The sequence below is a fragment of the Argentina silus genome (assembly GCF_951799395.1).
Source record: "Argentina silus genome assembly, chromosome: X".
NCBI classification, from domain to species: Eukaryota; Metazoa; Chordata; class Actinopteri; order Argentiniformes; family Argentinidae; genus Argentina; species Argentina silus.
In genome coordinates, this window is record NC_139653.1 from 43,041,414 (window position 1) to 43,067,838 (window position 26,425).

At 40.9% G+C, this 26,425-nt stretch overlaps 2 protein-coding genes across 10 annotated transcripts; both read right to left on the minus strand.

The window, feature by feature from the left end:
• Positions 1-39: 39 nt before the first annotated feature.
• dhx40 (DEAH (Asp-Glu-Ala-His) box polypeptide 40) lies at positions 40-13,449 on the minus strand. The gene is made up of 17 exons (XM_083694496.1): positions 13,120-13,449; positions 12,597-12,742; positions 12,325-12,444; positions 11,921-12,157; positions 11,629-11,695; positions 11,402-11,533; positions 10,933-11,032; positions 10,598-10,684; positions 10,025-10,207; positions 6,772-6,852; positions 3,941-4,098; positions 3,586-3,700; positions 2,819-2,927; positions 2,178-2,272; positions 1,949-2,018; positions 739-961; positions 40-623 (listed from the first exon to the last, which is right to left on the minus strand). The coding sequence occupies exons 1-17, from the start codon at positions 13,307-13,309 to the stop codon at positions 505-507; spliced, it is 2,232 nt and encodes a 743-aa protein (XP_083550622.1). The 5' UTR covers positions 13,310-13,449; the 3' UTR covers positions 40-504.
• Positions 13,450-15,070: 1,621 nt separating this feature from the next.
• Positions 15,071-24,913, minus strand: LOC310822611 (zona pellucida sperm-binding protein 4-like). 9 transcript variants are annotated; one of them, XM_083695006.1, is made up of 15 exons: positions 24,800-24,913; positions 22,818-23,150; positions 19,536-19,583; positions 19,335-19,384; positions 19,083-19,109; positions 18,609-18,885; positions 18,476-18,523; positions 18,310-18,366; positions 16,822-18,220; positions 16,644-16,738; positions 16,348-16,478; positions 15,900-16,089; positions 15,624-15,762; positions 15,449-15,512; positions 15,071-15,336 (listed from the first exon to the last, which is right to left on the minus strand). In XM_083695006.1, exons 9-15 carry the CDS (start codon positions 17,125-17,127, stop codon positions 15,236-15,238), a joined length of 1,026 nt encoding a protein of 341 aa, XP_083551132.1. In that variant the 5' UTR covers positions 17,128-18,220; positions 18,310-18,366; positions 18,476-18,523; positions 18,609-18,885; positions 19,083-19,109; positions 19,335-19,384; positions 19,536-19,583; positions 22,818-23,150; positions 24,800-24,913; the 3' UTR covers positions 15,071-15,235. The 9 variants fall into 9 exon arrangements, with proteins under 9 accessions (XP_083551132.1, XP_083551134.1, XP_083551137.1 ...); XM_083695008.1 differs by having other exon boundaries at positions 16,822-18,366; XM_083695011.1 differs by having other exon boundaries at positions 16,822-18,366; positions 18,471-18,523.
• Positions 24,914-26,425: the final 1,512 nt, after the last annotated feature.

Sequence of the window (26,425 nt, forward strand, 5' to 3'; positions counted from 1 at the left end):
GGCCGGGCACAGAGAAAGAAAACAAAATAAATTACTTTACATTATGTATGTTTTATTTGCACATGCAAAAAATATGGGTTCAACGGTTAATGTCTCCTCTACTTCAAATGAATAGCCTACTGTACACATTTCTGTCATTGCCCCAAGAAAGAACGAAAAACCCCATTTGGCACAATCTTCTCTGAGGGCTAGACTGAAACATTTAATTATAAAAAAAACATGCATACAATCATGGACCTGCAGCAGTGGACATTAGAAGACACATCTGAATCTATTCCATATTGATGCACACTTTGCTGTGATTAGAACTAGAAGTCTCTCCTATAAAGGACTTTGTTCTGAATCGTCTATTGCTGTACAGTTCAGTCACAACTGAGGTTGTCAACCCTGAGAGGAGATTCCAAGATTCTGTCCTGGTCCATCCAGTAAATATGTCTCTTTTCTGTGATCTTCACACTCATCCTAGTAAGCCACTAGGATGAGTGTCACCCATGTTGTACTCCCTCATGGTGCTTTGCCTTGCTGCCGTTCTTGTTTTCGCTGCAGATACCGAGCACGGGCATCGCTAACTGAATTCTCGTCGTTCCGTTTCTCCAGTTTCTTCGAGTCCTCAACCGACTCCTCTGAAAACGAAAACAAAAAAACAGCAGCGACAGTTGTGAGATTGATTCCAACAGACAAATTAAGCTATGGAAGTTGGGGTGTGTTCAACAGGCTAATAAAAAGTCAAAAGCCCACCTGTTTGTCTTTTTGCTGCTGTCTCCCATTTGGCCACCTCCTCCTCAGTGACCTCTTCCCTTGCGACGCTACTTAGCTCATACACGTCAACCTCGTGGAGCTTGGGCAGCAGGTCCTTCACCCACTCGTAGCGGATGGGGCACACTGTCCTAATATACACCCGGGACGTGACCATCATGTCATGGAAGATGACCCAGTCTAGCTCAGCCTCCTGGTGAAATAGCTGGGTAGCAGGGCAGTGAGTGGGGACAAATTATGAAAGAGTGATGGGAGGGAAAAATGTATGTTTAGGTATTCCACAAGTTCTTAATTGATATATCATTTTTTATATGCAATTTTTTTCAAACCAGACTTAATCTCATCACTGTTGGCATGCACTTGAATTCCTCCTTAACTTTGATTGCCGTATAAACCTTCACATGTGCTTCATTCACAAGACACAGGGAGATTAGCCGTTCCCAGAATATCTAAGACTACGGCAGGGGGCAGAGCATTTAGCTACAGAGCACCCATCTCTGGAATAATCTTCCGATTCATGTTCATTTGCTCTCCTACTGTTTAATGTATCAGTTTTTCAGTTTGCAACAGCCTCTAATCTTGTGTTGTCCTCTTTGTGCTTATCTATCCGAGGGGCTCTGAGCCAGTTCCTGAATTCGTCCAGGCTGAGTCTACTCTACCCTATATCCTGGTCCTTGCCGCCCCACCCGCGTCCCACCAGAAAGCTGCCCCTCACTATGGACCCCTGAGCTCTTGCACCACATTCCACATTAGTTTACTCTTCAGTACCTGATCAGCCAGAGGAGGATGGGTCCCCTGGAATCTGGTTGTGTAAGAGTTTTTCCCCTTTCTTTTTTTTTTTGCCCTATATTTTTCCCCCCTCTGGGGAGTTTTTTTGTTGGCTTACTCCTAGAGGTCTATGATTTGGTGTTAGATCATATTGTTTGTATTGTATTTAATGCTTATATTATTTTGTATTATTTTGTTGTGAAGCACTTTGTGACATTTGTCTATGCTATACAAATAAACTGGACTGATATATTTGCTTTTTTATTTTACAATGTTTCTATTTTATCTTTTAATTTATGCACTTTGAGATTATTCTTGTACAATGAAAAGCAATTTATAAATATAATGAATTTTAATTATAATTAATTAGTTGATTCAGGAGCTAAATCTAGGATGATGGTAAAACCAAAACGTTTATCTTTACCGAGGATGATGGGTGAATGTGAACTATGGATCCATGTCCATCCATCGTGCAAAACACCTTCCCAACTGACCTGAGAGAAAAATAAACAGTCACTTTCATTCACACAAACTAATAGGGAGTCATACTGTATTACTTAGTACTTTTACTATGGGTTTTAATTTCCAAGCAATATGATATGGATTATCTATTTGAACTCAATATTAAAACTCCTGTTACTGGGATAAAGTACCTTCTGGCGACGTTGGTGAAGTAACCTGTGCAAAGGCATCGTCTGAACAGCTCGCTTTTATTGCCATCAAATCTCTCCATAGGGAAATCTCTCTTCTGAAAAGCAAATTCCAATGGAGAAAATTCCAATTGAGCAGAGACTCAAATCAATGTTCTATGCAGATCATATAACAATATAATATAATATATGCCACGCTTTTATCCAAAGCGACTTACATTGCAGTGAGTACATACATTTTTCAGTATATATGGTCCCAGTGGAAATGATCTAAATGTTTGACAAGATCCTATCCAAGGAGGTTTTCATTTTAGTCAATTCGTTTGTGGCTTATCTGCTAATTGATAAATAATATAAATTACAGTTTGTTCATTATAACAGCCACTCTCTGTTCCTCCCTTCCTTGAAGAAAGAAATCACTGATATGACATGATTTAAATGAGGAAAGCAATACAATGAAAGGCTTGCTTTGACCAATTCAATCATGAAAGATCAGAGGAAAGGAGGGAGGGAGGGAGGTACCAGGAAGGATCCTAAGTGTATTTGAACAGGGCCCAAATTATGTTGACAGTAATGAGAGGAAAGCCACATTGATCCTTGATATGATATCTACTGTTGTGATGCATGTACAGGAAACAGCTGACCTGTTGGAGCCGCAGGAGGATCTCTCTGAGCTGGGTCTCCACACTGAAGGCTGACTTTAGCGCCCTCCAGTGGATGGAGTGATCTTTGCACCACGCTGCAGGGGAGTCACTGCAGCATACAGGAACACATGTTCACATTTAGGTGAAATAACTAATAAACAGGAGTGCAGGGAATAGACCCCATCATTACCATTAATACGCTGGTAAAGTGATGGCATCACTGTCTGGGGACAAACATAGCAAGTTTGTATTGAAAGCTCTATGGGAGACTAGTAAATAAAGCTTTTTTATGTATTTTTTTAGCGTGATAAAATATTTGTATTTGATATTCAAGACATGTACTGGTACAAGTAACGTGGTTAATAGTTAATAGTTAACCAGTAGCTAATATAGCCGAAAAACTACTTTTGAAAATAAATCTTCTTACCTACGCAGTTCTTCACACTGTCACCGTTTCAGGGACGATGGGGAAAGGTTTGACAGCCAAATCTGCATTAGTAGGTCTGTGTGATATTCCACTTTACCAGCTTATTAAAAGTTGAGGCCACAACTTAACATCTGAATACCTGTAGCCACAGTCGCATGGCATATTGTACATGACCTGTTTTCACTTATCAAAAACAAACTGATTACTTTTTTTAAAGACAGTTACTGTTTTGAACAAGATAATTGTGATGTTGCACTGATGGGAAGTGGTAAGACCTGTGACTTGTAGTTCTTAAGGACAGGGGGATTCATTGAGGCTAGACGGGTTTTCCATACTGTACCTGGCCTTGCATTTCTCAAACACACTGAGCAGCAAGGTGAAGTCATTACAGCTGCCTGCCTGTGCAGCTAACCGCCTGTGCTTCTCATCTGCTTCCTTCTGCTTCTCTGGATGGCCTGAAGGGGGCGCAATAGATGACATTTACAACAACAACCTTGGAGTCCTGCCTCGGATACACTGGAAAACGTAATGCTACAAATAATTGTAAACACATATTCTTAGACATAACTGAATAACTGTAAAGTGTAAAATACATATCTATTAGTCACTGTACAAGAACATAATACCTCTCTCCACAGGTCAAGTGACAAGTACATACATTCTCTAAACTTTGTGTGACCATGAAAGTCACTAACCTGGCCGGATGAAGATGTTCTCCACTGACAACATGGCCGCTACAGGAAGCAGGACGTCCTCACAGCCCAGGGAGGCAGCCTTGAGCAGGGCACGTGTCAACCCTGGAGGCAGGGGTAACTCCACCATCAGCTGCCCCAGCTGGGTCACCTGACCACGCCTACAGGAAAGAGTGTGTTTCAGGGTGAGCAATGACTGAGATGTTAGTATGATGGAGTTGAACTAATGAAAAGCTGTGAGTATGAGGCTTGGTTCCCTTCATTTGAACGGCAGGACAGGACAGCTCCTAAAGGGTCCGGCAGAAGGTCAATTTAAGAGTTTGGTTCCCTCGCAGCCATTGAAAGTAAATAAAGGCCTAGTATACAGAAGCGGAGCATTGGTGATTCTGACTGGTGTATTTGAATACCATTGCTCTGTTTGACATTTTGCTTTAACAATGTAGTCAACTTTTGATAACAAGGCAGGTGTCCAGCATGAATTAGAGAGGAGTCCTTCATGATATCTCGTGGTACCCGGGGAGTTTGTGGTTTGCTGGGGAAGATAATATGGGGAGAGGAAGTAGCTCATTATTTAGTTGTTGTCTTTTGGTCAAGGTCTCACATCTGCATGTAACTTCACACCCTGCAAAAAATGTATGTAAACAGTTCACTGATGATTTGAAACCCAAAACATTTTACTGTGTTCTAATATGATAGGCTGATTTTGATAAATAAGAAAAGACCAATTAGTGCAACGCTAAATCTGACTTAGAACCAGGAATAACTGTGGATGCACAGGAGAATTATACTTTGAGAAATGGCTGATCCAGAACTTTCTCCCAGGCACCTGTCTTGTCTGCTGTTTTTGTCCGTTTTGTCTGCGCCTGTCTTGTCAATAAAAACATCATCTTGTACTCTGAAGATCCACCGTCTGATCATTCATTATTGATCGCTTTGAGTCCTTCAAGTCTGGGTGAGGTGAAGATAAATTGAAATATCATGCTGGTTCAGTAAGGCACGGCAAGCAGGATTTCTCACTTTTGCTGATCATGTCACATGTTGATTGGACACGCTATAAGAGCCATTTCATGTTAGTTCCACTATAGCTTAGCAATGATTCGAGTTCAATATCTTGAGAAATCAAATCAAGCCGCTACAGCAAGACTGTGGTTACGGTACTCGTTGGCTACTACTACAAAGTAGGCTTTTACCCTAACGATTTAAGAAACATTTTCTTGTGAGTCTGTTAGAGCTAAATCTACCCTTTGGCTGTCAATACAGACCAGAGTGTTTTAACTTGGGTAGCTTGGCTTGTAGTCAGTATTTTGCGTATATATAATACATCTGTTTCTTCTAATTGGTGGGTATATAAGCATTGGGATCACAGCGTTTTTTTTTCACAACTCACAGTATGTTATGTTGAGTTCTGGATAACGTTTTGCTTCTTTTACATGTTCACCTTCATTTCTCTTTTAGGGGCGCTATATCCTTGCGGGAGAAGGCATGTTTACTGTGCACTCGCTATCTTTGCATTTATATTGTCTGCAGGGTGTCGCCGACTTGCGGTAGTCCTTCTTCTAGACTTGTGCGATGCAGCTCTTCTATTAAGGCTTAAGCCTCGTCTGTGAAACTGTCCCTAAGTCTTTTATTCTTCTTCTAAGTGAACATTTGGTGTCCTCTAGGAAAAGGACGTTTTTAAGTCACTATGTAGATTCAGTCGCTGAGTAGCTTTAGGTTCTCACGGTTGCATGCTCCCAGAAGGCATGCAACCAGAAGGCAATGATGAATATCTTCCTTCGACTCTACCTCAGGTGCACAACGGTGTGTTTTCTCAGACGCAGGGTTTTCAGTGTTTAAGTGGACGTTTTACTGGAATTGTGTTTCTTAGGCGTGGCGAATACATTACTCATAGTGCCGTTTTCTATCCGGCCTACAATCACAGACTCGCTGATAGGAATGGATAATCACTTGTTTCACAATCATTCTCACACACCAATCCTGATAGGAACAGCAGAGGAATTCCCATTGTTTTATCTCAAACTAATACTACTAATACCTCAGCAGCTTCAACCACTGACGTATCACTGCCACTTTAAAGAAGATGGGTCGATGGTCCTCAGCTGCTTATGAACGTTACTTAGGTTGAATTCAGTAGAAAATGTTAAAGCTCAAAAGGCACTGAGTAATGTTGTGCATGGCATGGCCTGTTGCAATCATTTCGGTACAGTGTTACTTGTATGTGATGAAAGTTATTCTAGCTGGCGGTGGTTGGGACTGACTTGCGTAGTAGTTAAATGACAGGCAGATTTTGTTTCTCCTTGTGGCTTTGTAGACATGCTCGTCTCTAGCAGTGTTACTTGGGATATAGCTTAGTGTAGGTCACATAATGTTAGAATGACCCTGTCTGATCCAGGTTGATCAAGCCCGTCCCTGCATGTGCGTGCAGGGGGACAGCAGGTGGGTCAACCTGGTAAGCAGGTACCAGTTGTTAAATCGAACAGTTTTTTTGTTTCACATAATGCTAGAATGACCCCCGTCTGATCCAGGTCAGAAAACATGATTCCTGTCCCCACACACGTGATGGTGGGGATACCGGGTGGGTCACCCTGCTAAGCAGGTACTGGCTTAGATCGGACACAGTCTAGTGGTATTGGATGGTTCTGCTGTTTTTGGGGGTTAGAAGTTTATGGGCTCCCCGCTATGTATATTATATTGTATTATAATGTTGTTTAATTCAGCGGGGAGCTATATCAGAGTGGAACCATCCTTTGCGGCAAATCAAATTGTACATTCATTAAACTAGAAACATTTACACCAACGACTTAAGTGTCCTGACTGAACTTATATTTACTCACCTGTCGATGGCGTCACACTGGTAGAGCTGTTTCAGTGCTTCCAGGATAAACCTCTCCTCAGGACGGTCCAAGTAAGGGAACCTTCGAAAGACACACCAAAGTCCAGTATGTAGTTTTGAATAAGAATGTACAGTCATGAGAAAAAATTAGGACACCCTATGAAAACCTTTGTCTTCTTCAACATATTCAAACATATGGACATTTGATATTCATTTGAACAATATTGAAAAATTGAGGTAATATAACTAAACAAATACAACTGAAACAAATTATTTAAAAAATTATTGGTAAAATGTAATTAATAGAAATGCAATCTTCTTGTGAGGAAAAAGTTAGGACACCCCTACATTTAGTTCCACTTAAAATGCCTAAAATTATAATAAAGAGCACCACATCAGGTGCAAATGATTAGAACATCGTTACAGAGGATTTTGGAGGAGCCTGTCCTATTTAAACCTCAGATATTTAGTTTGGTTTGCTCTTGATTGTTGAAGTGAGTTGCATCACCATGGCGAGATCAAAAGAGCTCTCTGAGGCCTTCAGAAGAAAAATTGTAGATGCATATGAGTCTGGGAAGGGATATAAAAAGATCTCCAAACTATTCGAAATTGGCCATTCCACTGTCCGGAAAATAATTTACAAGTGGAGAACATTTAAAACCACCACCAACATGGCCAGGTCAGGCCGCCCAAGCAAGTTCAGCCTAAGAGCTGACCGAAAGATGCTTAAAGAAGTCTCCAACAATCCCAGAATGTCATCACGAGACCTACAGGTATCTCTTGCCACAATTGATGTCAAAGTACATGCATCCACCATAAGAAAGAGACTGAACAAGTTTGCATTACATGGGAGGTGTGCAAGGAGGAAACCCCTGCTGTCAAAAAAAACATCAGGGCAAGACTAAAGTTTGCCAGAGAACACCTAGAGAAAGACCAGAACTTCTGGAACAATGTGCTTTGGACAGATGAATCCAAAGTTGAACTATTTGGGCACAGTAAGAGTAGACATGTTTGGCACAAAACCAAGACAGCATTTGAGAACAAGAACCTCATACCAACTGTGAAGCATGGGGGTGGAAATGTCATGGTTTGGGGCTGCTTTTCTGCAGCAGGGCCTGGTCAGCTCACCATCATAGAATCCACTATGAATTTTGTATTGTATCAGAGGGTGCTTGAGGAAAATGTGAGACCATCTGTTCGAAAGTTGAAGCTGAAGCAGATGTGGACCATGCAACATGACAATGACCCAAAACATTCCAGTAAATCTACCAAGTAATGACTCAAGAAAAATAAATTGAGAGTTCTGGAATGGTCAAGTCAAAGCCCGGATCTTAATCTTATTGAGATGCTGTGGATTGATTTGAAACTGGCTGTGCATGCAAGACACCCCTCGAACATCACACAGCTGAAAGAATTCTGCAAGGAGGAGTGGGAAAAACTTTCTCCCAATTGATGTCAGAGACCTGTAGACAGTTATAAGAAACGTCTAATTGAGGTTATTTCAGCAAAGGGGGGCAATACTAGCTATTAGGGCATAGGGTGTCCTAACTTTTTCCTCAGTAGGAATTGGCATTATTGTTAATTTTTCGTTAAATAAATGATTACAAAGTTACATTTTCATAGTTTTTTGTTCAATTACATCCCCTTTATCTATAGACATTGTTAGAAAGAAGATAACATATTGATATGTCCATATTTTTAAGAGAATAACTTAATATTTTGGGGGGTGTCCTAACTTTTTCTCATGACTGTATACACAGTGCCCTGCGTAAGCAATGGGACAGTGAAGTATTTTTTCTTCTTTTGACTCTACATTCCAAAGGTTTTGGTTTTAAATCAAACAATTACTATGAGGTTAAAGATTCTCAGCTTTCCTTTTTATTTATGTAAATATTGGTTTCACCATTCAGAAATTACAACACTATGCATAGTCCCTCTATTAACAAAAATAATGGGACAATTGGTTTGACAGGTGTTTCTGGTAAGTCAGGTGTGTTCCATCACATCATTTGTGCAGGCATACGAGAGCTAAGAGACCAAAGAGGTGTCAATGAAAGTCAAGAAAGCCATTATTAGGCTGATAAATCTGAAAGAACTCTCAGAATCATAGCCAAAATCTTAGGCTTGCCAAAACCAACAGTTTGGAACATCATTAAAAAGAAAGAAAAAAAAGCACTAGTGACCTCAGCAATCGCAAACGGGATGATAGGTCAAGGATAACTTCCACAGTACATGACAGAAGAATGCTGACCAAAATTAAGAAAAACCTCAACACAGCTGTCCCACAGATCAGGAACACTCTCCAGGAGGTAGGTGTGAATGTGTCAGAGACTACCATGCACAGAATACATCACTAGCCAAACTACAGATGCTTCACTGCATTGTGAAAATCACTAGTTATCCTCAAAAAGGATGGTCAGGTTACAGTTTGCTAAAAAGTACATAAAGAGGTCTGGAAAAGGTCTTGTGAACAGATAATATTAATCTTATCATGTACCAGAGTGATTGCAAGAGGAAAGTTTGGAGAAAAAAGGACCTGCCCAAGATTTACAGCATACCACTTCATATGTGAAACATGGTGCAGGGGATGTTATGGTTTGGGCATGTATAGATGCCACTAGAACTGGCTAACTTGTCTTAATTGATATGACTGTAACTGCTGACGGGAGCAGCAGAATGTATTCTGAAGTGCACAGAAACATCTTGTCTGCTCAAGTGCAAGCAAATGCCTCCAAATTCATTGGATGGCACATCATGATACAGTAAGACAATGACCCAAAACATACTGCCATAGCAACTAGGGAGTTTAAAATCCAATTGAACATGCATTGAATTTCCTAAAAAAGATTTTAGGCTAAATGACTTCAAAACAAACAACAACTGAAGATGGCTACAGTACAGGACTGGCAGAGCATCACCAGAGAAGATACCCAGCATCTGGTGGGGTCAATGGGTCACAGACTTCATAGTTATTGCATGCAAAGGATTGTCCACCAAATACTAAACATGAGCGCTTAATTTGGACATATCATAAATCTGTCACATTACTTTTGGGTACCCTGAATTAGGGGGACTATGCATAAAAAGTGTGGTCATTTCTGAATGGTGAAACCAATATGGACACAAATACCATCAAATAAAAGCTGAAAATCTCTACTTGTTTGAAAATCCAAACTTTTGGAGTGTAGAGCCAAAAGAAGAAAAAAAAATGCTTCACCATCCCCTTACTTACGCTTGAAGAAGGGGAGGTGTACCTGATGACGTCATGGACTCCCAGGCACTTCAGTGTGAGAATGACAGCAGTGAGACTGGTCCTCTGGATCTCTGGGATTGTGTACTCTGGCATGCACTTCTCCCAGAATTCTTTGCTGTAGATCCGGAAACATTTCCCAGCGGAGGTTCTCCCGGCCCTGCCTGCTCTCTGCTGCGCCTCGCTTCTGCACCACACAAGATACACAGTTCAGTAATTAGCCCAACCTTAATGAAATTCCCCAGAACAGCTGATTCGATGTTTACATTTATAGCATTTAGCAGACACCTTTATCCAAAGCGACTTACAACAAATACATTTGACGAAGTAAGTGTATCATCTATCCATCAGTCATCATAAGAAACATTAATTTACGCTAGGAGCAGGGGCTATTGGCAGTCGCAATGCTAGAAGAAAGATTTTTTTCTTTTTTTTCTTCTAAATTAATTAATTTATTTACAGGAGAGAAACTTGCACAAGGGGGTAGTGGGGATGAACAGGTCTTTAGGAGGGGTGTCTGATTGTCATAAGCAGAAAGTACTGTGAAAGTGAAATAAGTGACTTTTTCAACACTTACTTTGAAATGGGCACCACTTCCAGGATATCCATGCCAACCCTTGAGTTGTGGTTGAGTTGCTTCACAAATCCGCTGTCAACAATGTACCTGCCGTAAAAAAAGACATTGCTAGTAAGATACTTCTTTGTATTATACTTTTTCTGATTTCAGATATAAACCCTTTGAAGATAAAACTTACCAGTTTATCCACAGAGATCTTATTCTATTGTTCTGATCTTTTCCATGCCAGAGATTATAATAAAAAAAGACACAAAAGGTAGATTTTGAGTCTTGCCCTTCTGTGATGAGTAAAGGCAGCTCTTTGTCTCACCAATAAGCCAATGGTTCTCACTCACTTTATTCCATTAATGGTCAGAGAGGTTGCTGCGATGTTGGTGGCCACCACACATTTCCTTATGCCTGGTGGGGGAGGCTGAAAGATTTGCCTTTGTTGATCTGCGAGGTCACATATCCATAATCCATGAGTTTCAATTACGCAGCAATTTTTTTTGTTATTTTGTCAAGACAGAAGAACAAAAAATTGCTGTACATTTAGTTTCCACTTGAAATCCTGCTATAAATCCAGTAAGTGCTGTCATACTTCATACTTTCAGTATGTTACATTCTCTCTCTGAGGGAACACTACGGCACAGTGCTGTGTTTTTGCATTTCACTGTATACTTGTATGCACGTGACAAATAAAGAATCTTGAATCTTGAATCTCTTGTTACCATGAAAAATGCACAAAGCAAATGGTATGCTAAACCAAAACACATGGGCAATGTTGCATCACAATGAGGGGTAGCTGACATAAGCTGTCCATACCTGTGGGCATGGATCCGTATAGAGGCAGGATGAGTAGGCCTTCTACTGAACGGTCCGGCACATCATACCGGTAGTCTATGGACTCAGCCTTCTCATACAGAATGTCACAGGCCTTCTCAATCTCAGACTGCCCTGCAATTAACAGTTGCATGCAAGAACTATGAATTCATGATCGTTACAGTAGATTCCTAAAAAACAAATGTTTAAGCATTACTAGGCTTAGTTACCTGTCAAAAACACCAGGATATCCCCAGCCATCTCACTGGTGTGCACATCCAAGACCACTTTCACAACCTGTCAAAGAAAAGACATTTGCAGACATTCAGTGATGTTTTTCCCCACAATATGCCATACACGTACTGTCCAATGTACCCTGCACTAGTAGAATTCATTCAGAGTTTAGCAGGGTCACATTGCAGATAACCGTCTTGTATAAAAAAATGTCTTGTATAAAAGTAACCTAATTCCCCACTCTACATAAGACAGGTGTGGGTTAGTGAAAATAAACACACAATGCACCTCTTTAACGTATACAGAGCTCTCTGTATCTTTGGGTCCGATTGCAAAGCCAAATTTGGAGGTGACAGGGAAGGTCCTTCCAGGAATGGTGAAGACCGGACAGTGGCCCAGGAATAGGGAGAGCTTCTCTGTTTCCAGGGTGGCTGACATCACCACCACCTTCAGGGGCACAGAGCGTCCCTTGGAGCTCTTATCTGGGTGGGAGAGGGTTTTCTTCAGCAGGCCCAGCAAAATGTCCTGCAGTAAAACACATCACATATGTCCCATAATGCTTGTGGGACTTAAACAAACGTTGACAAATCAATGAACTCAGGTCAACAGTATAATGTATTTTTTCATTTGTTGTCAAATCTATTTCAGATGGGAAAGGCTCTACTAAGCATGGTCGGGGATCTTGTACTGACCGTATTGAGACTCCTCTCGTGAGCTTCATCCAGAATGACCACACTATACTGTGAGAGACCAGGGTCTGCCAGAATCTCTCTCAGCAGGCATCCATCCGTCATGTACTTCACTAATGTGCCCTGACAAAACATTAACACTTTACTTTATTATTAAAATATACATTACAATCTCTTTCAATTTAAACAACACTCAAACCAATTAAAGGTTAAAGTGATATCCCAATTAAAGTGATATCCCTTTGACCTTCTCTGAGATGTCTTGGGCCTCTCACCTGTGACGTGCAGTCATCAAAGCGCACTTGGTAGCCAACCTCTCTGCCCAGACTGCAGTGCATCTCCTGGGACACCCTTTGGGCCACTGTGATGGCTGCCACTCTCCGAGGCTGGGTGATGCCAATCTTACCATCTTTCCCAAATCCTACATCACACAAGAAAAGTGGCATACTATACTTATAGTACATGACAATCTGCATACTTATAGTACATGACAATCTGCTAAATCGCATTTCTCTAGTACTCATAACAGGCAATAGCAAACAAACAGTGTGCACTAAAGCTCAATTCCAACTCAACCTCCAGCCCGATCGCATACAAGGGAATACAGCATTTCATCAGATAACAGATTACTTCATATTATGGCATCTTGCCCTGTTGCAGACAGGTGGAATTGTTGTTGACACCTACAATTTAGTACCACTACCTTGAGGAGTGTGAATTTTTAGTTGGATAAACTAAGTAGGTACAGTACAACAACTGAAATGGGTAACTTGTGCCATAGCATTGCTGTAACTTTACCTGCTTGATACAAGTACTGTGGAAGTTGTGTGGTTTTCCCGCTACCAGTCTCACCAGTGACAACCAAGAACCCATTGTCCTTAACAGCCTGTACAAGTTTCCTCTTGTGTTGATAGATGGGCAGGTTCTTTGATTCGTTCAAGTCTTCCTTGGCATCTTCCTTGGTATCCCATTTAGTTCTTTTTGACATCTTGAGTTGGCAAGTAGTCAGTCTTCTTCTAACTAGCAATGGGTGGCTACACCACAGGTACCAACTACCAGCTAAGCCAAAAGCCGGATAACACACACTAACGCTTACTCAATAGACTTGAAATTATGGTAGAAAGTATTTTCCTGACCCACACTTTTGTTACAATACGAAACGTTATAGATACTTCCGGGATAATATGCGCTCTGCATTTCCATTGGTCACATTAGTGGGAACGTGACCGAGACCAGAGAGGGATAGGCGGAGACTTAGCAAAACCCCTTCTCCTTGGCTAAAAGGTGGAGAAGGAGGTACACTAGTGTTCTCTGAGCTAGCTGCATTAAGATTTACCGGTTTCGCTTATAGCAGTTTATAGCAGTTTTCGCGGCTTCAAAATAAAAGCGCGAGTTAAAACATGAATGGAAAATGATGGTATCACAATATTTTCTCTTATTTAAGCACAAATGTACATGTTGGTGGAATTACATAATTTTACACATGCCTATTATACGAACTGTGTAAGACACATAATGGACTGTACAAAATTATTTTTCAAAGATTTCAATACTTCTCTGGTACCACTCTACACCTCAACACTTCTAGAATTCATATCAGGTGAATTTGAATCTAGAGAGATGTCATTGCAAATGTTGCTGGCTATTTACTGCAGCCATAGTAAAAAATGACCAATGACCGAAACTGTAAAAGTAACCAATCTGCACTGTGTAGGACACATATAATGGACTGCAGTAAATAGCCAAGATTGGTTACTTTGAGGTGTAAGGCTGAAGTAAATAGCCAGCAACATTTGCAATGACATAGATTCAACTCTCCTGATATGTATTCTGGAAGTGTTGAGGAGTAGAGTGGTACCAGAGATGTATTGAAATCTTTGAGCTCTGTAAAGTCCATTACATGTATCCTACAGAAGTCTCGATTTGGTACTCTGAGGTACACTCACTTAACACTTTATTAGGAACACCTGTACACCTTCTCATGGTGGAGGTGGTGTAATGGTGTGGGGAATGTTTTTTTGGCACACTTTGGGCCTGTTAATATCAATCAATCATCGCTTGAATGCCACAGCCTATTTGAGTATTGTTGCTGACCATGTGCATCTCTTCATGGCCACAATTTACCCATCTTCTAATGGCTACTTCCAGCATGATAATGCATAATGTCACAAAGCAAAAGTAATCTCAAACTGATTTCATGAACATGACATTGAGTTCAGTGTTCTTCACTGGCCTTCCCAGTCACCGGATCTGAATCCAATAGAACACCTTTGGGATGTGGTACAATGGGAGATTCACAGCTTGAAAGTGCACCTGAAAAATCAGCAGGAATTGCATGATGCAACCATGTCAACATGGACCAGAATCTCAAAGGAATGTTTCCAACATCTTGTGGAATCAATGGCACAAAGAATTGAGGCTGTTTTGAGAGCAAAGGGAGGCCCTACCCAGTATTAGTATAGTGTTCTTAATAAAGTGCTCACTGAGTGTATAACAACAATTACAAACCCTTCTGGGGCAATACTATACCAAATATTATGATTGGTTATGGTTATGATTGATATATATTTGTTAAGATGATTAGCATATTTTTTTAAGAAATCCTAATTTACATACATTTACATTGACCGGAAGTAGATTGGCAGAGTTCCACTATTGGAGCTCAGAGAACACAGATAGGAGGTACCAACTGCTGCCAAAGACCAATTATTAAGATACAATTATTGAATAGGCTTGGCAATCATTTAGTCATTCATTTAATCATTTTTACATTTATTACAGTGAGCTACATTTACAGTCCAGGCCCATGGACAGCATGCAAGGCTGAGCTGGAGCATACAGTTCACAAGCAGTCATTCAAAATCATAAGCTAAAATTAAATCAATCGAACAATAGTGATTATGGTTCTGGTTATTTACACCTCAAGAATGAGAGGCCCGCCAGAGACAATAGTGTGCTGCTGCAGAACATGATTCTTTCCCTCTTGCTGTCTCTGTCCCTTCAAATGCCTCTTTCCTAGAGGAAAATGACATGGGACGAATTGTCAGTGGCATTTATCACATTCATTAATCCACGGAGAGTGGAATCCATCTCAAAGCAAACCGACTGAAAACAAACAAACACTTACTTCTGTCACAGGGCATGGAGCAGTTTGTTCCTTTACAGACCTCTACCTCACAATGGAAGTATATCTGAGAGCAAAGAGTGTCCAGTTGACAGACACAGTGAGTGTACATAAGTGTAAATGTAAGTGCTGACTATTGGGCACCAATAATAACCAGAGAACAGTCCCAGTCACCTACCAGGTTTTGAAACCCATGGGGTTTCACAAAGGAGAACAGCTTGACCATGAACCTCTTGTGATGCGAGGGATACTTGACTCCCTCTCCAGGGACAACAGGCAGGAACACAGTCCTGTGGGGATCACCGCTAAACGGACACCTGATGGTGAAAACAGACTGAAATTGAATTTCAATTTCAATGTAGGTGTTGGGGAATTATATTAACTGTGAATTGACAACAACAAGTAAAGAATTAATCATCTATGGCAAACATCAAACCAATTTGAGTGGGTTTACCCTTTAACCAGCAGGTTCCATCTGCGCTGGTCTTGTGGGTCTTTACTGGGTGTGGCCCAACAGTCATCCAATAGAAGCACAAGCTCCCTGTCCTCTCGTTTGAGGGCAAACACCTCCACATACACAGGCTGGCCCAGTTCACGCATTACTTTGGGTCTCCGGGATGAGTGGAAAGACCGGTACGTGGCATCTGGAAAAACCATATGACATTTCTGTAAGATTAATGTCAGTGAGAATATAAGATGCAGTATGTATTGAAGGCAACCTTATCTTTGAATCAAACTGATCTTCAGTAAATATAATAAAATTAATTCACAATAGGTCCCTATAGTTTTTTAAACTATAGGGACCTATTGTGATATTATCCCAAGCAAACACAAAATGTGAAATTATATTTAGCACTGAAAAGCTAAGGAATTCAGCACCCTTCTAAAAAAAAAAACGGGACCTTTGGCAAACCTCAGCTCAGTCCGCAGAATTCCCTCACTCTTCAGTGCTGGTGGGTGCTCTTCTGTCTCACTTTGGACTTGCATGACTTGTGACACTCTGGCCAATGCATATCTACAGCGGACTGTCAGCCTCATAGGGGAAATAACAAGCTAACATTCAGTTGACACTGTTCCTTATTCCATTCCATGCATTACAATGAGCCCGTCCTCCGATGTCTACCTCTACCAGCCTCCACTGCTTATTACATCTCACAAACTGTAAGGTACATCATGTACTACTGAAGTCATGCCGTACCTGAGGGGGGCATCTCGAAATATGGATCCTTGTTTATAATGCAATAGGCGTTCTGCCTCAACATTTACCCAATAAGTGATCTGTCCATTGGAGATCTGAAAGAGAGAATTATAATCTGCACATAACTGTAATCTATAATCGATAATAATCTATTTCTCTACATTGACCTTACTGATACCTGTGTTTGAGTGCCACAGGAAGTGAACGGAAAACGGAATGTAACAGAGTTAGCAGTGGTAGTTTTGGGCTTGCAGTTCTGGCTTTGGCTCGAGGAGATCTGGACTGTGTTCAGGTTTAGAGGTGGAGCAGTGATATTCTGGAAGATGGTGATGATGAATCCACCTTTTTCACAGTACTGAGGATAACGTTGTGCTGGAGGATGATCAACTTGGTTGATTCCCCCTGAGGGAACATCTGCAGACTGTTGATAACAGATTCTTTGCGGGATGCAACGTTTTTTTAATAATGCATTCTCACTGAACATTATGGAAATGTTACTGTACCTTTAGTTGAAATAGTTGATATTTTGCAGATGAAAGGCACTCTCCTGGTAATCTCGAGTTTGCCCTCATCTATTGTAAGCTTGATGACCACATTCAAACTTGCAGTATCCCCCTTGCAAATTATGAGAGAGCGGTTTGCATACAATCTAAACAATATGTTGAACAGAACAAAAATAGTTTAAATGTTGGGGACAAATGTATTCTTGGCCTACTTGTCTTTTGGTGAGACAGCCGTAATAGGGAACAGCCAAGGCAAGGACACTGTCTGTTTCTTGTATGATATAGTGGCACTGAAGTGCAATCTCCACTGCTTTGTAGTGTCTACCCTGTTCATCTATGAGAGTGAAAATACACAGGCCTTAAACCTAATCCTAACCATTGATACTGCCATCTGATTCAGTATGGAATGAAAAAGTCATAGATCACTTTACCAGGTTATTGACTTACCTTGGACATACATACTGAAAGGAACATGGATGAATTGCTCCTTTGGAATGTAAAGTGACATATACCCTTCATGACAACCCACAGTGTAATGTATATCTTTGTCAACTGCCTTTTGGGATATCTCTTGAGAGGAAAGTACCCCATGGTAATCCAGTAATGATGTTGATAGAGTAACCATTCTCATCACAAAGTCTAAACTGAGGGTCTTCATCTCTGATTGCCAAAGAACTCTACACAGGGATGTGTTTCAATGACCAGCCACTGAAGGGGTCAACCAGCTGGAGGCCATTTGGTTTGATTGGCTTGATTAAAGCCCCAAAGATAGTGTTGTCCCCATTTTCCATGAGCAGTCTAAAGACCAAGCGACCATGTTTCTGTATGCTTGATGGTGTTCATAATTTAATGTGAACACTTGAGGGCAGACCTGACATGCAGATTGGTCCAGCTAGTTCCCCATGACAAGCATCTGAAGTACAAGAAGTAGTACATGTTCTACATGCTCTGCTATTGTGAGCATTTAGATGCTCGGGCAAAATGTGAAAAGTCTTGTATGTAGAGTAGAGCACATTTTCTAGTTGTGTGTACTCAATTATAGTTTTACTTGGTGTTGCTTTTTTTCTCCAAAAGCTGCAAGGGAAAAATAATGCAACATTTAAATCAGATTGTACTTCAATTGTCTTTAATATTAAGGCACGGCATATGATACAGTATGCTACCTCTTTGGCGGTTCTCCATTTGAGACCTGGCTTGTTGGTTGATATCCACTTGGTTTGCTGTTGTGATTAATGATATAAAATCAATGCAATTCATATAAGTTACATGATGCATGCATCATACAGTACAGTTGTACATTGAGACCTCACATAACCAAACTCACGTTACCATAGTAATGTCGTCCAAGACTTGATTGCCGTAATCTGCTGAGGAGATCTGGGGAAAGTGCATTGACAAGCTGCAGTTATTGATAAATTCGAATATTTCATACAGAGAAGTAACATAGCAAAACATGGCTTACCTCTATGACATGTCTGTCTTTGTCTCTCACTGTCATTTCCTGCTGGTTCATGCTCATGTCTGGTTGAATGAATAGTGTTGGCTTTGTGATGGATAATGTTGGTTTCTTGCTGGATGATTCTGGTTTCTGGTTGGATGTTTCTGGTTTCTGGTTGAATGATTCTGGTTTCTGGTTAGATCATGTTGTTTCTTGGTTGAATGATGTTGATTTCTGGGTAGATCATGTTGATTCCTGGTTAAATCAAGTTGGTTTCCAGTTGGCTCGTGCTCATTGTTTTCTGTTGAATGGTGAGAACAGAGAACAGTTCAAAATACAGGGCTGTGCTGTGGAATAAGTGGTACAAGTGGAATAAGTGGTTCTATTGAATCCAGGAATTTAAAGTCACTGTTATGAACTGCACCATTGTCCATTAAATACAATGTGGATTTGTTCGTTCCTTGAATGAAAAAGGTAAACACAGAAGCATAAACGCACCATAAATGGGTCGCTCATTGATGGTTCCTAAAGTAGGAAATACAACATATGGTGTGAGTGTTGACATTTGAATAGACCACCAAAACAACAACCATCAGTCCTTGAACAATTGATCAAATATGTATTTTGCAATGTATTTCCTGTAAATTGCTAATGAGCCTGGTTAATGACACGTGTCTGTCTGTCTGTCTGTCTGTCTGTGTGTGTGTGTGTGTGTGTGTGTGTGTGTGTGTGTGTGTGTGTAGTCGTTACCTCTCTGCTGTTCTTCCCCTCTCCCAACATTCTCAATATCCTCGAGAGATCTATGTCATACAGAATTCTACATTAACGTCAAGTTTCAAATCATGTTTGAAGGGGAGGCTAAGAAACAATAGCTGTGGAAATGCCTTCTTTTACTCAAATTATATGAAATTGAATTGATGAAAATTGATGAAAGCCTAGAAATCTAATGACCTGCTTTGAAATTGATGTTTTCATAGTCTGGTGGTGTCCCATCTCGGCCTTAAAAAAAGGGAAATACATTTAATGTCATTATTTGAGACATGAAAGCAGGTTGCAAAAAGAGAGGATGTTGCTAATATTCAGAAGAAGGGTTGGACTTGCAAATCAACGTTTTTATTAACTCATTTACTTGTGCTGTGTGACTAGCCAGTTACTTAAAACCCTCAAACTACCAACAGGGATTGGGCCAGACCCCAGGTGGTACTTTTAGGGTATATAAAACAATCTCTATATTGTAAGCTTCCAATTCTCCATGAATGTGTCAAAAAACATGTCCCCGGATGACCGTCAACCAATCGGGTGCACAGGAGCAGGCGTGGAGGGGGAGAAGGGACTGGTCCTCACCTCCTTGAGGTGGGAGACATTGCAGGAGGGACAAACTCTCATCGACCTGAGGAGCTGGAGTCAGTAAGTGACCGGGTTAATCCGCCTCAATATTCTGAATATCTACAAAGTTAGGGGAGAGCTTACGGGAGTCCACTTTCAAAAGGAGATCTTGGGTGGACAGCCATACCAGTTGACAAGGTCTGAGGAGACGGAGGGGTCTTCAGTGGCAATTGGTCTGTTGCTGCTAATGGGCGGAGGCACGGTGTAGGGAGGCATGCGCTGTGGACCACATGTGGCGGCACAGGAGAATGAGGGAACCCCCACTTCAGCCACCTGCTCTGATAACAGGGGGGGTGGAAAACCAAATGAAGTGCTTGCTCCAGCTGGTGGCCCGAGTGCAGGCAAAACAGCAGAGGAATTTCTCCAGCTCCAGGTCGTTCAACTGCGGGTGAAACCCTGAAGAGAGGCTCATCGACGCCCAGGAAACAGAAGACTTTCCAGTACTGGGCCATAGTCAGAGACAACATCTTAGGTATTGTGTAGCCGAAAACATGACCATGAGGTCGGCTGTCTCCTGGGCCAAGGGCAACTTAGGCAGGGCAATGAAGTGGCCTGCCTTGGAGAAACGATCAAAGACCACCAGGATAGTGGTCAGCCCCTGGGATGGAGATAACCCCGTGATGAAGTCCAGGGACAGGTGGGACAAGGACCGGTTGGGGAAGGGCAAAGGACAGAACAGGCCGTGACAAAAGAGTGTACATCCTCAACCTGTGTCGCAGAAAAAACATTGTCCAATTCACCCCAGGATGGACAGTTGATATGGAGGAGTGTCCCCACTGCAGTACCCGAGAGCGAGCTGAATGTGGAACATAAAGTCTGTTAGCGGGACGCCCACCAGTGTCAAGTTCTCGGGTCTGGGCTCATCTGACTGTGGTCTCTAATCGGTAGAGATAATGTGGTCCAGGAAGGACACTTGGGACACGTGGAAGTCACACTTCTCCAACTTGATGAATAACTGGCTTCACAGGAGGAGCCTAAGGACTTGCTGGACGTGCAGGATGTGTTCCAGGAGGGTCTTGGAGAAAATCAGGATGTCACTGAGGTAAACGAAGGCGAAGCGATTTAACATATCCCTAAGAGTGTCATTAACCAACGCCTGGAAAACTGCAGGTGAGTTTGACAACCCGAATGGCATGACCAAGTACTCATAGTGGCCACTAGGGGTGTTAAAGGCTGTTTTCCACTCATCCCCCTCACCAGGTTGTAGGCATTGTGGAGGTCCAATTTGATGAAGAACTTGGCCCCTGAGTCAGCTCCAAGGCAGAGGATATCAGAGGCAGGGGGTTGACAGTGATCTTGTTCAATCCACAGTAGTGAATGCAGGATGCAGACCACCATCCTTTGTTCCAATGAAGAAGAAGCCTGCACTGGTTGGGGAGGTTGAGGGACAAATGAAGCCAGCCTCCAGAGACTCCCGGATGTAGTCCTCCATGACCACTGCTTCAGGGGCAGAGAGAGAATACAGATGGCCCCGGGGAGGAGTAGAACCAGGTAGGAGGTCTATGGCACAGTCATATGGGCGATGAGGAGGAAGGGTCGTGGCCCGCCTCTTACTGAAGGCTTCACAGAGGTTGAATCCTGATTGCCATAGTTATTAGAGACTCGAGGTCCCCTCCCTGATCACAAGAAGCCAGTTTATCCTTGAGAGCAGTGGAAACAGGAAGACATGGAGAAGCACGAATAACAAAGTATATGTCTAAACCTATGAACACTGGAGACTAGGGAGTCATCAAAGACATAAGCTATATGTACGAGAGAGACTGGAGCACATGACAAAAATCAAGCTACAACACAGAATGAAGGAGAACATAAGGAGAACATAATTAGGAATTAGATGCACCTGAGTGGTAATTAGTCCTTGGGGCAGTCTCTGCCGGCCTTCAGTAATCAAATGGAACCATGACAGGAGGTGAAAAGATAAATTCTTGATTATCATTACATTTTGGCATGTATAACTTGTCATGGCACTTCCTGTGTCATAAAAATAGTTTTTCAATAGTTTTTAGAGCCATTTAGAGCCCCTTTCACTCCCATTAGTTTTATCTTAAAAACTATTAACATGTGTAAATTGTAAAACCTACTTTCTTTTGTGTGTTTTAAATGATAATAAAAGAACAAATATTTCACTATTTATTGTGGCTTTTATATGTTTTCATTATTGGCGTCTGGCCAGACCCCTGTCGGTAAACAACATATGCAATATGCTGGTAGCTTCAGGGTTAAGTCATATATCATTCTACATTTCAAAATACAATTGAGGAAATCTGATAGTGGGGTACATGGAAGGAAGTGCTCACATGTGCATTTAAACCAGTAGCAGTAACAGCAGGCACTCAGAAACAAGATGATGAAGACCACCCCACCAACGCTGAAAAACGAAACCCTCACCTCTGCACCCAGATGAGGGGAAGAAGCGTGGTTTTAGTCAGATATATATCTTTCAGGAAATGCCCTGCTAACCTGACCATGAAGTGGGTTGGTCTTAACAAAATGTGCAGACGGAAAGAAAAAAAGTGTGTGTGAACGGTGCATCTCAGCAGCCTGCCCGGTCGCTCTGACTGATTACGGGTGTAAGGGTTTTGTTTGGTTTTGTATCCTCTGATCTGTGCAATGTGCTCATTTAACAAACCCTTTTATTAAAGTGATCTACGCTTACTTATTTTATAGAGATATTTTATATCTCTAATTATATTTCTATACCTCAACATACTATATGAATGCAATGAAATTCTAAACAGGCAAATTAAACTATGCCCAAAAAACTATTTTCCTGCTACTCACTACCCACAATGTAATAATTCCATATAGCTGACTGAGTCAGAGACCAAACAGCGAACATTTACCTACCCTCTTCAAATTCAAGTTCTATGACCTCTACCCGATGGCAGCCATTTGCAGCAGTACGAGCCCAGGTCTGAGGTCTGGAGTGCATCGATGTGGATGGAGAAGTTACCTAGGCCACACTGGTTGGGGAAGGCCTTCACTCTGTCCTGCCTGGGGTCCAGGAAGTTGATCTGGCCCAAGGATGTGATATTGACCGGACCTAGGCCTGGGCTTTGGGTCCACAGCACCCACCCTTGGCCCAAGCCTGAGCCCAGAGAGGTGTTCTCAAAGCTGCATGAGAGGAACACTGCAGAACCAAGTGGAGCCTCAATGATGGACGGCAATTGTGTCTCTCACCTAAAGTAGGGTTTGGAAAAGTTCAGGGAGTGGTAGTAGTTAATGATAGATTATTCAGGTCAGGAATCACAGCGGTAACATTTTACATTAAGTTGCCCTTATACCTGTGTAGTAACATATAATATTTATGCCAGTAACAACATAATATTTACATGTTACAAAGTAGAAAGAAACTCATTATGTAATTTTATGGAGTTTAATGGTTTTTGGATTATTACAAAAATGGAGTTGAACATTTTTCAATTACTTGTGCAAAGTCCTTATTCCACTTGTGAATGTCACAGGTGTGACAAATTGGTTTTACATTGATTGACATTGCATTGGTTAATTTGTTTTTTTGTTGATTTCTTTCCCTTCAAAAACCTCCATGTTTCCTTGGAAAGTGATGCAATCCAGAGGTATGGGCCCTTTCTCTCTTCCCTCTTTAAAAAAGCATTGGAGGAGAATATCTAAGGGAAGGCACCTACGTCTTCTCCTCCCATGTCTTTTGTGTAGGAAGCGAGTGGAGAATGAAGGACAGGACACAAGGATTTCATTTATAAAAAAATGTAGCCATGGTGTTCCTGTTGCTAGTAGCATGTGCTTGGGCTGAGAAAGTTTGTAAGTAAAACGAAACCTGGACACGTTGCTTCCTGCGTTCCAGTTTCTTTGGTTTGTGTATGATTAAGTAAAAAGGAAACCATGCATCTGAAATTAAAACTGATAAATACACCTTTTGTCTGGCCTGCTCAACCCAGATCATAGAACCTGTCACACTTTTATATTTTATTTTAATATTTTATTATTTATAATCATAAAACATGAAACTTATATGGCACTTTTCTATGACGCAACTAAGTTTAAACATGAATACTATCTGCTCAACTCCATAACTATTCAATCACAAAGCATTTAAAGGGATAGTATTAACTGTAATACATGGTTCAGATTTGTTCAAATAGCCATTACTAACTTTAGCTAATTTAAGCCACCACTAACAAAAAACAATGGGAGTGAAACAGTAGGGGCAAGACTAAGCTCAAAATTGCATGGCCTACTTAACCCATATGAAGTCTCTGACTTGGTTGGAAGTTACTTTGAGGTGATTTGGCCATAAACAGTGTAAGAAGTGGCAAACAAAGGATGTGATGATGTTATCCATGGTTAAACAAATGAACTATGAACTATGGATAACAGTTTCTATTGGCTGTTAGACTACTACTAGTATGGAACTATCTGACTATACGGTGAAAATAGTGAACTATCTCTTTAATAACAGCATTTTATTGCAATGTTGCTAGAGTAATTATAGGTATTACACAGGTATGGGGGGCAATATATTGGAAAATGTGATCAACAGAACAGATATTCAATTTGGGAAAACATAATAAAAACATACAACCATACAAGCATAAATCAATACAGTTGACAAAGTGAATTTCTCTTAGGCTATATATGATAACCTCATTATCATCCCTGGTACATATTATACATGTGCAGAAAAGCTGTATATATTTTGTTTATATCCAAATGCAGTAGGCTAAACCAACCTAAATCATATTTTCTATACGTCCAATAAAAATGTAAGAAGAAAGAAAACAAAGACACAAATAATAATTTGCTTAATTATTCTTAGTCTTACTTATAAGATAATTCCCTTAAACACTTACCATTTGAAGTAACAGAGGTATAGCATAGTGCTAACCAGAGGATCCAAGATGTACCGTTGACCTTGAACATTGTTTGATGTGGCAGTGAGTGGTAACAGAAATGCAAGTGAAAATATCCTTTTGTAACACATGCAGTACTGTATGCAGGTCAGCAAAGTAATGGTAAACCTCTTCAACTAAGACCCTAAGCGATTGATTTGGTAATTTCCTGAGTTGCTTTGTTCCACTCCCTTTCTGTGGCTCTGCTTACATATCAAAAACCTTTATGTAGCTTTACATTTTAACAATGACATGGAGACACATGCTACCCATATTATCGCAAACACTGCAAAAATGTTTAAAGTACCTTCATTTTGTATATCCCCAAAAGGTTATAAGCACACATAATAAATATTAAATTGAATCAATCAATTTAAATGAATCAATTTCAATGTTATCAACTGCTGAAATATGATAGCTTATGATAGCATATGCTGGTCACAATTGAATGATTTGAAACATTTAAAGGGAAGTATTTATTTAAATATATTTACTGAGACATATGCGTAACTACTGTACATCTAATAGAACAAGATATGGAGCAGTAGTTCAGGTGGGGTAAATGCGGAAAGCATTTGTTTTTGAGACCACAATGGCTTCCTGTTACAACTTGTTGACATTTTCTGAGAAGGGGACCTTGTTGCTATGGCAATAGGCTGAGAGGTGCAGTAAACCACACACTCAAACTGGGCCACTGGTGTGTGTGTGTGTGTGTGTGTGTGTGTGTGTGTGTGTGTGTGTGTGTGTGTGTGTGTGTGTGTGTGTGTGTGTGTGTGTGTGTGTGTGTGCCTGGGCGGGGATGGGGGTGGGGGTTATTGTCAATAATAGTCAAGAATGAGACACAAGCAGAGGCTGAGGAACATGTGGTAAATGTATTTCCGATTGCCTCATTTTCCCTCATGTTAGAATATCATCTTTTGAAAAGAAGGTTGTGCACACACTGCCAAAATGAATCCAGGTATATTCAAATATTCAGCAGTGAAGTTGAAAATGGAAAAATACTGCCTTTCTTGCCTTGTCTATGAGAAAACACATGATATATGGAATAAGAAGACCTAATTCAATTCTTGTGCATCTCTCTTTAAGATCACAATGCTTTGTTATTTTATATTTCTCACTGCCAAAATAAGAATACGAAATTTTAAAAAGGCAAAAATAACCAGAGAGAAAGATTAAACATGAGGCAATTTCCCTTGGGGGTTCTGTATTCCCAATACAAGCACAAAATGCACTCTCTAAAGTCTTCAAAAAGTACTTTAGCATACTTCCTTCTTCAAAATACGGTACATCATCACTGACACATATTGCAGTAAAAACCACAGACAGACACTGCAGACAGCTGGGGAAATTGTATATACGTATATTGACTTCCTGTTCTGACCTTTCTGCACGCACACAGGAGACTGGTAAAGGATAGTGAATACTAAAACTCTCCTTACCAAACTCAATCAATCAGACTCCTTACCAAACTCAATCAATCAGACTTTTCAATACAACACAATGCCCTTTACAGGGAAAATGTATATATAAAAAACTCAGGTGGAACTATGTAATTATCAGCTTTATATAGCTTATTAAAACACTTCT

Excerpts from the sequence above, each read along its gene's own strand:
- dhx40 (XM_083694496.1), bottom strand. The coding sequence starts at position 13,309 with ATGTCAAAAAGAACTAAATGGGATACCAAGGAAGATGCCAAGGAAGAC. Across the intron at positions 11,696-11,920 it reads GCTCTGTATACGTTAAAGAG|GTTGTGAAAGTGGTCTTGGA; the intron begins GTGCATTGTGTG and ends TTTCTTTGACAG. Across the intron at positions 10,208-10,597 it reads GAAGTGGTGCCCATTTCAAA|AAGCGAGGCGCAGCAGAGAG; the intron begins GTAAGTGTTGAA and ends TGTGTGGTGCAG.
- LOC310822611 (XM_083695012.1), bottom strand. The coding sequence starts at position 17,127 with ATGTTCAGTGAGAATGCATTATTAAAAAAACGTTGCATCCCGCAAAGA. Across the intron at positions 15,763-15,899 it reads TGGAACCTGCTGGTTAAAGG|GTGTCCGTTTAGCGGTGATC; the intron begins GTAAACCCACTC and ends TTTCACCATCAG. Across the intron at positions 15,513-15,623 it reads CCCATGGGTTTCAAAACCTG|ATATACTTCCATTGTGAGGT; the intron begins GTAGGTGACTGG and ends CTTTGCTCTCAG.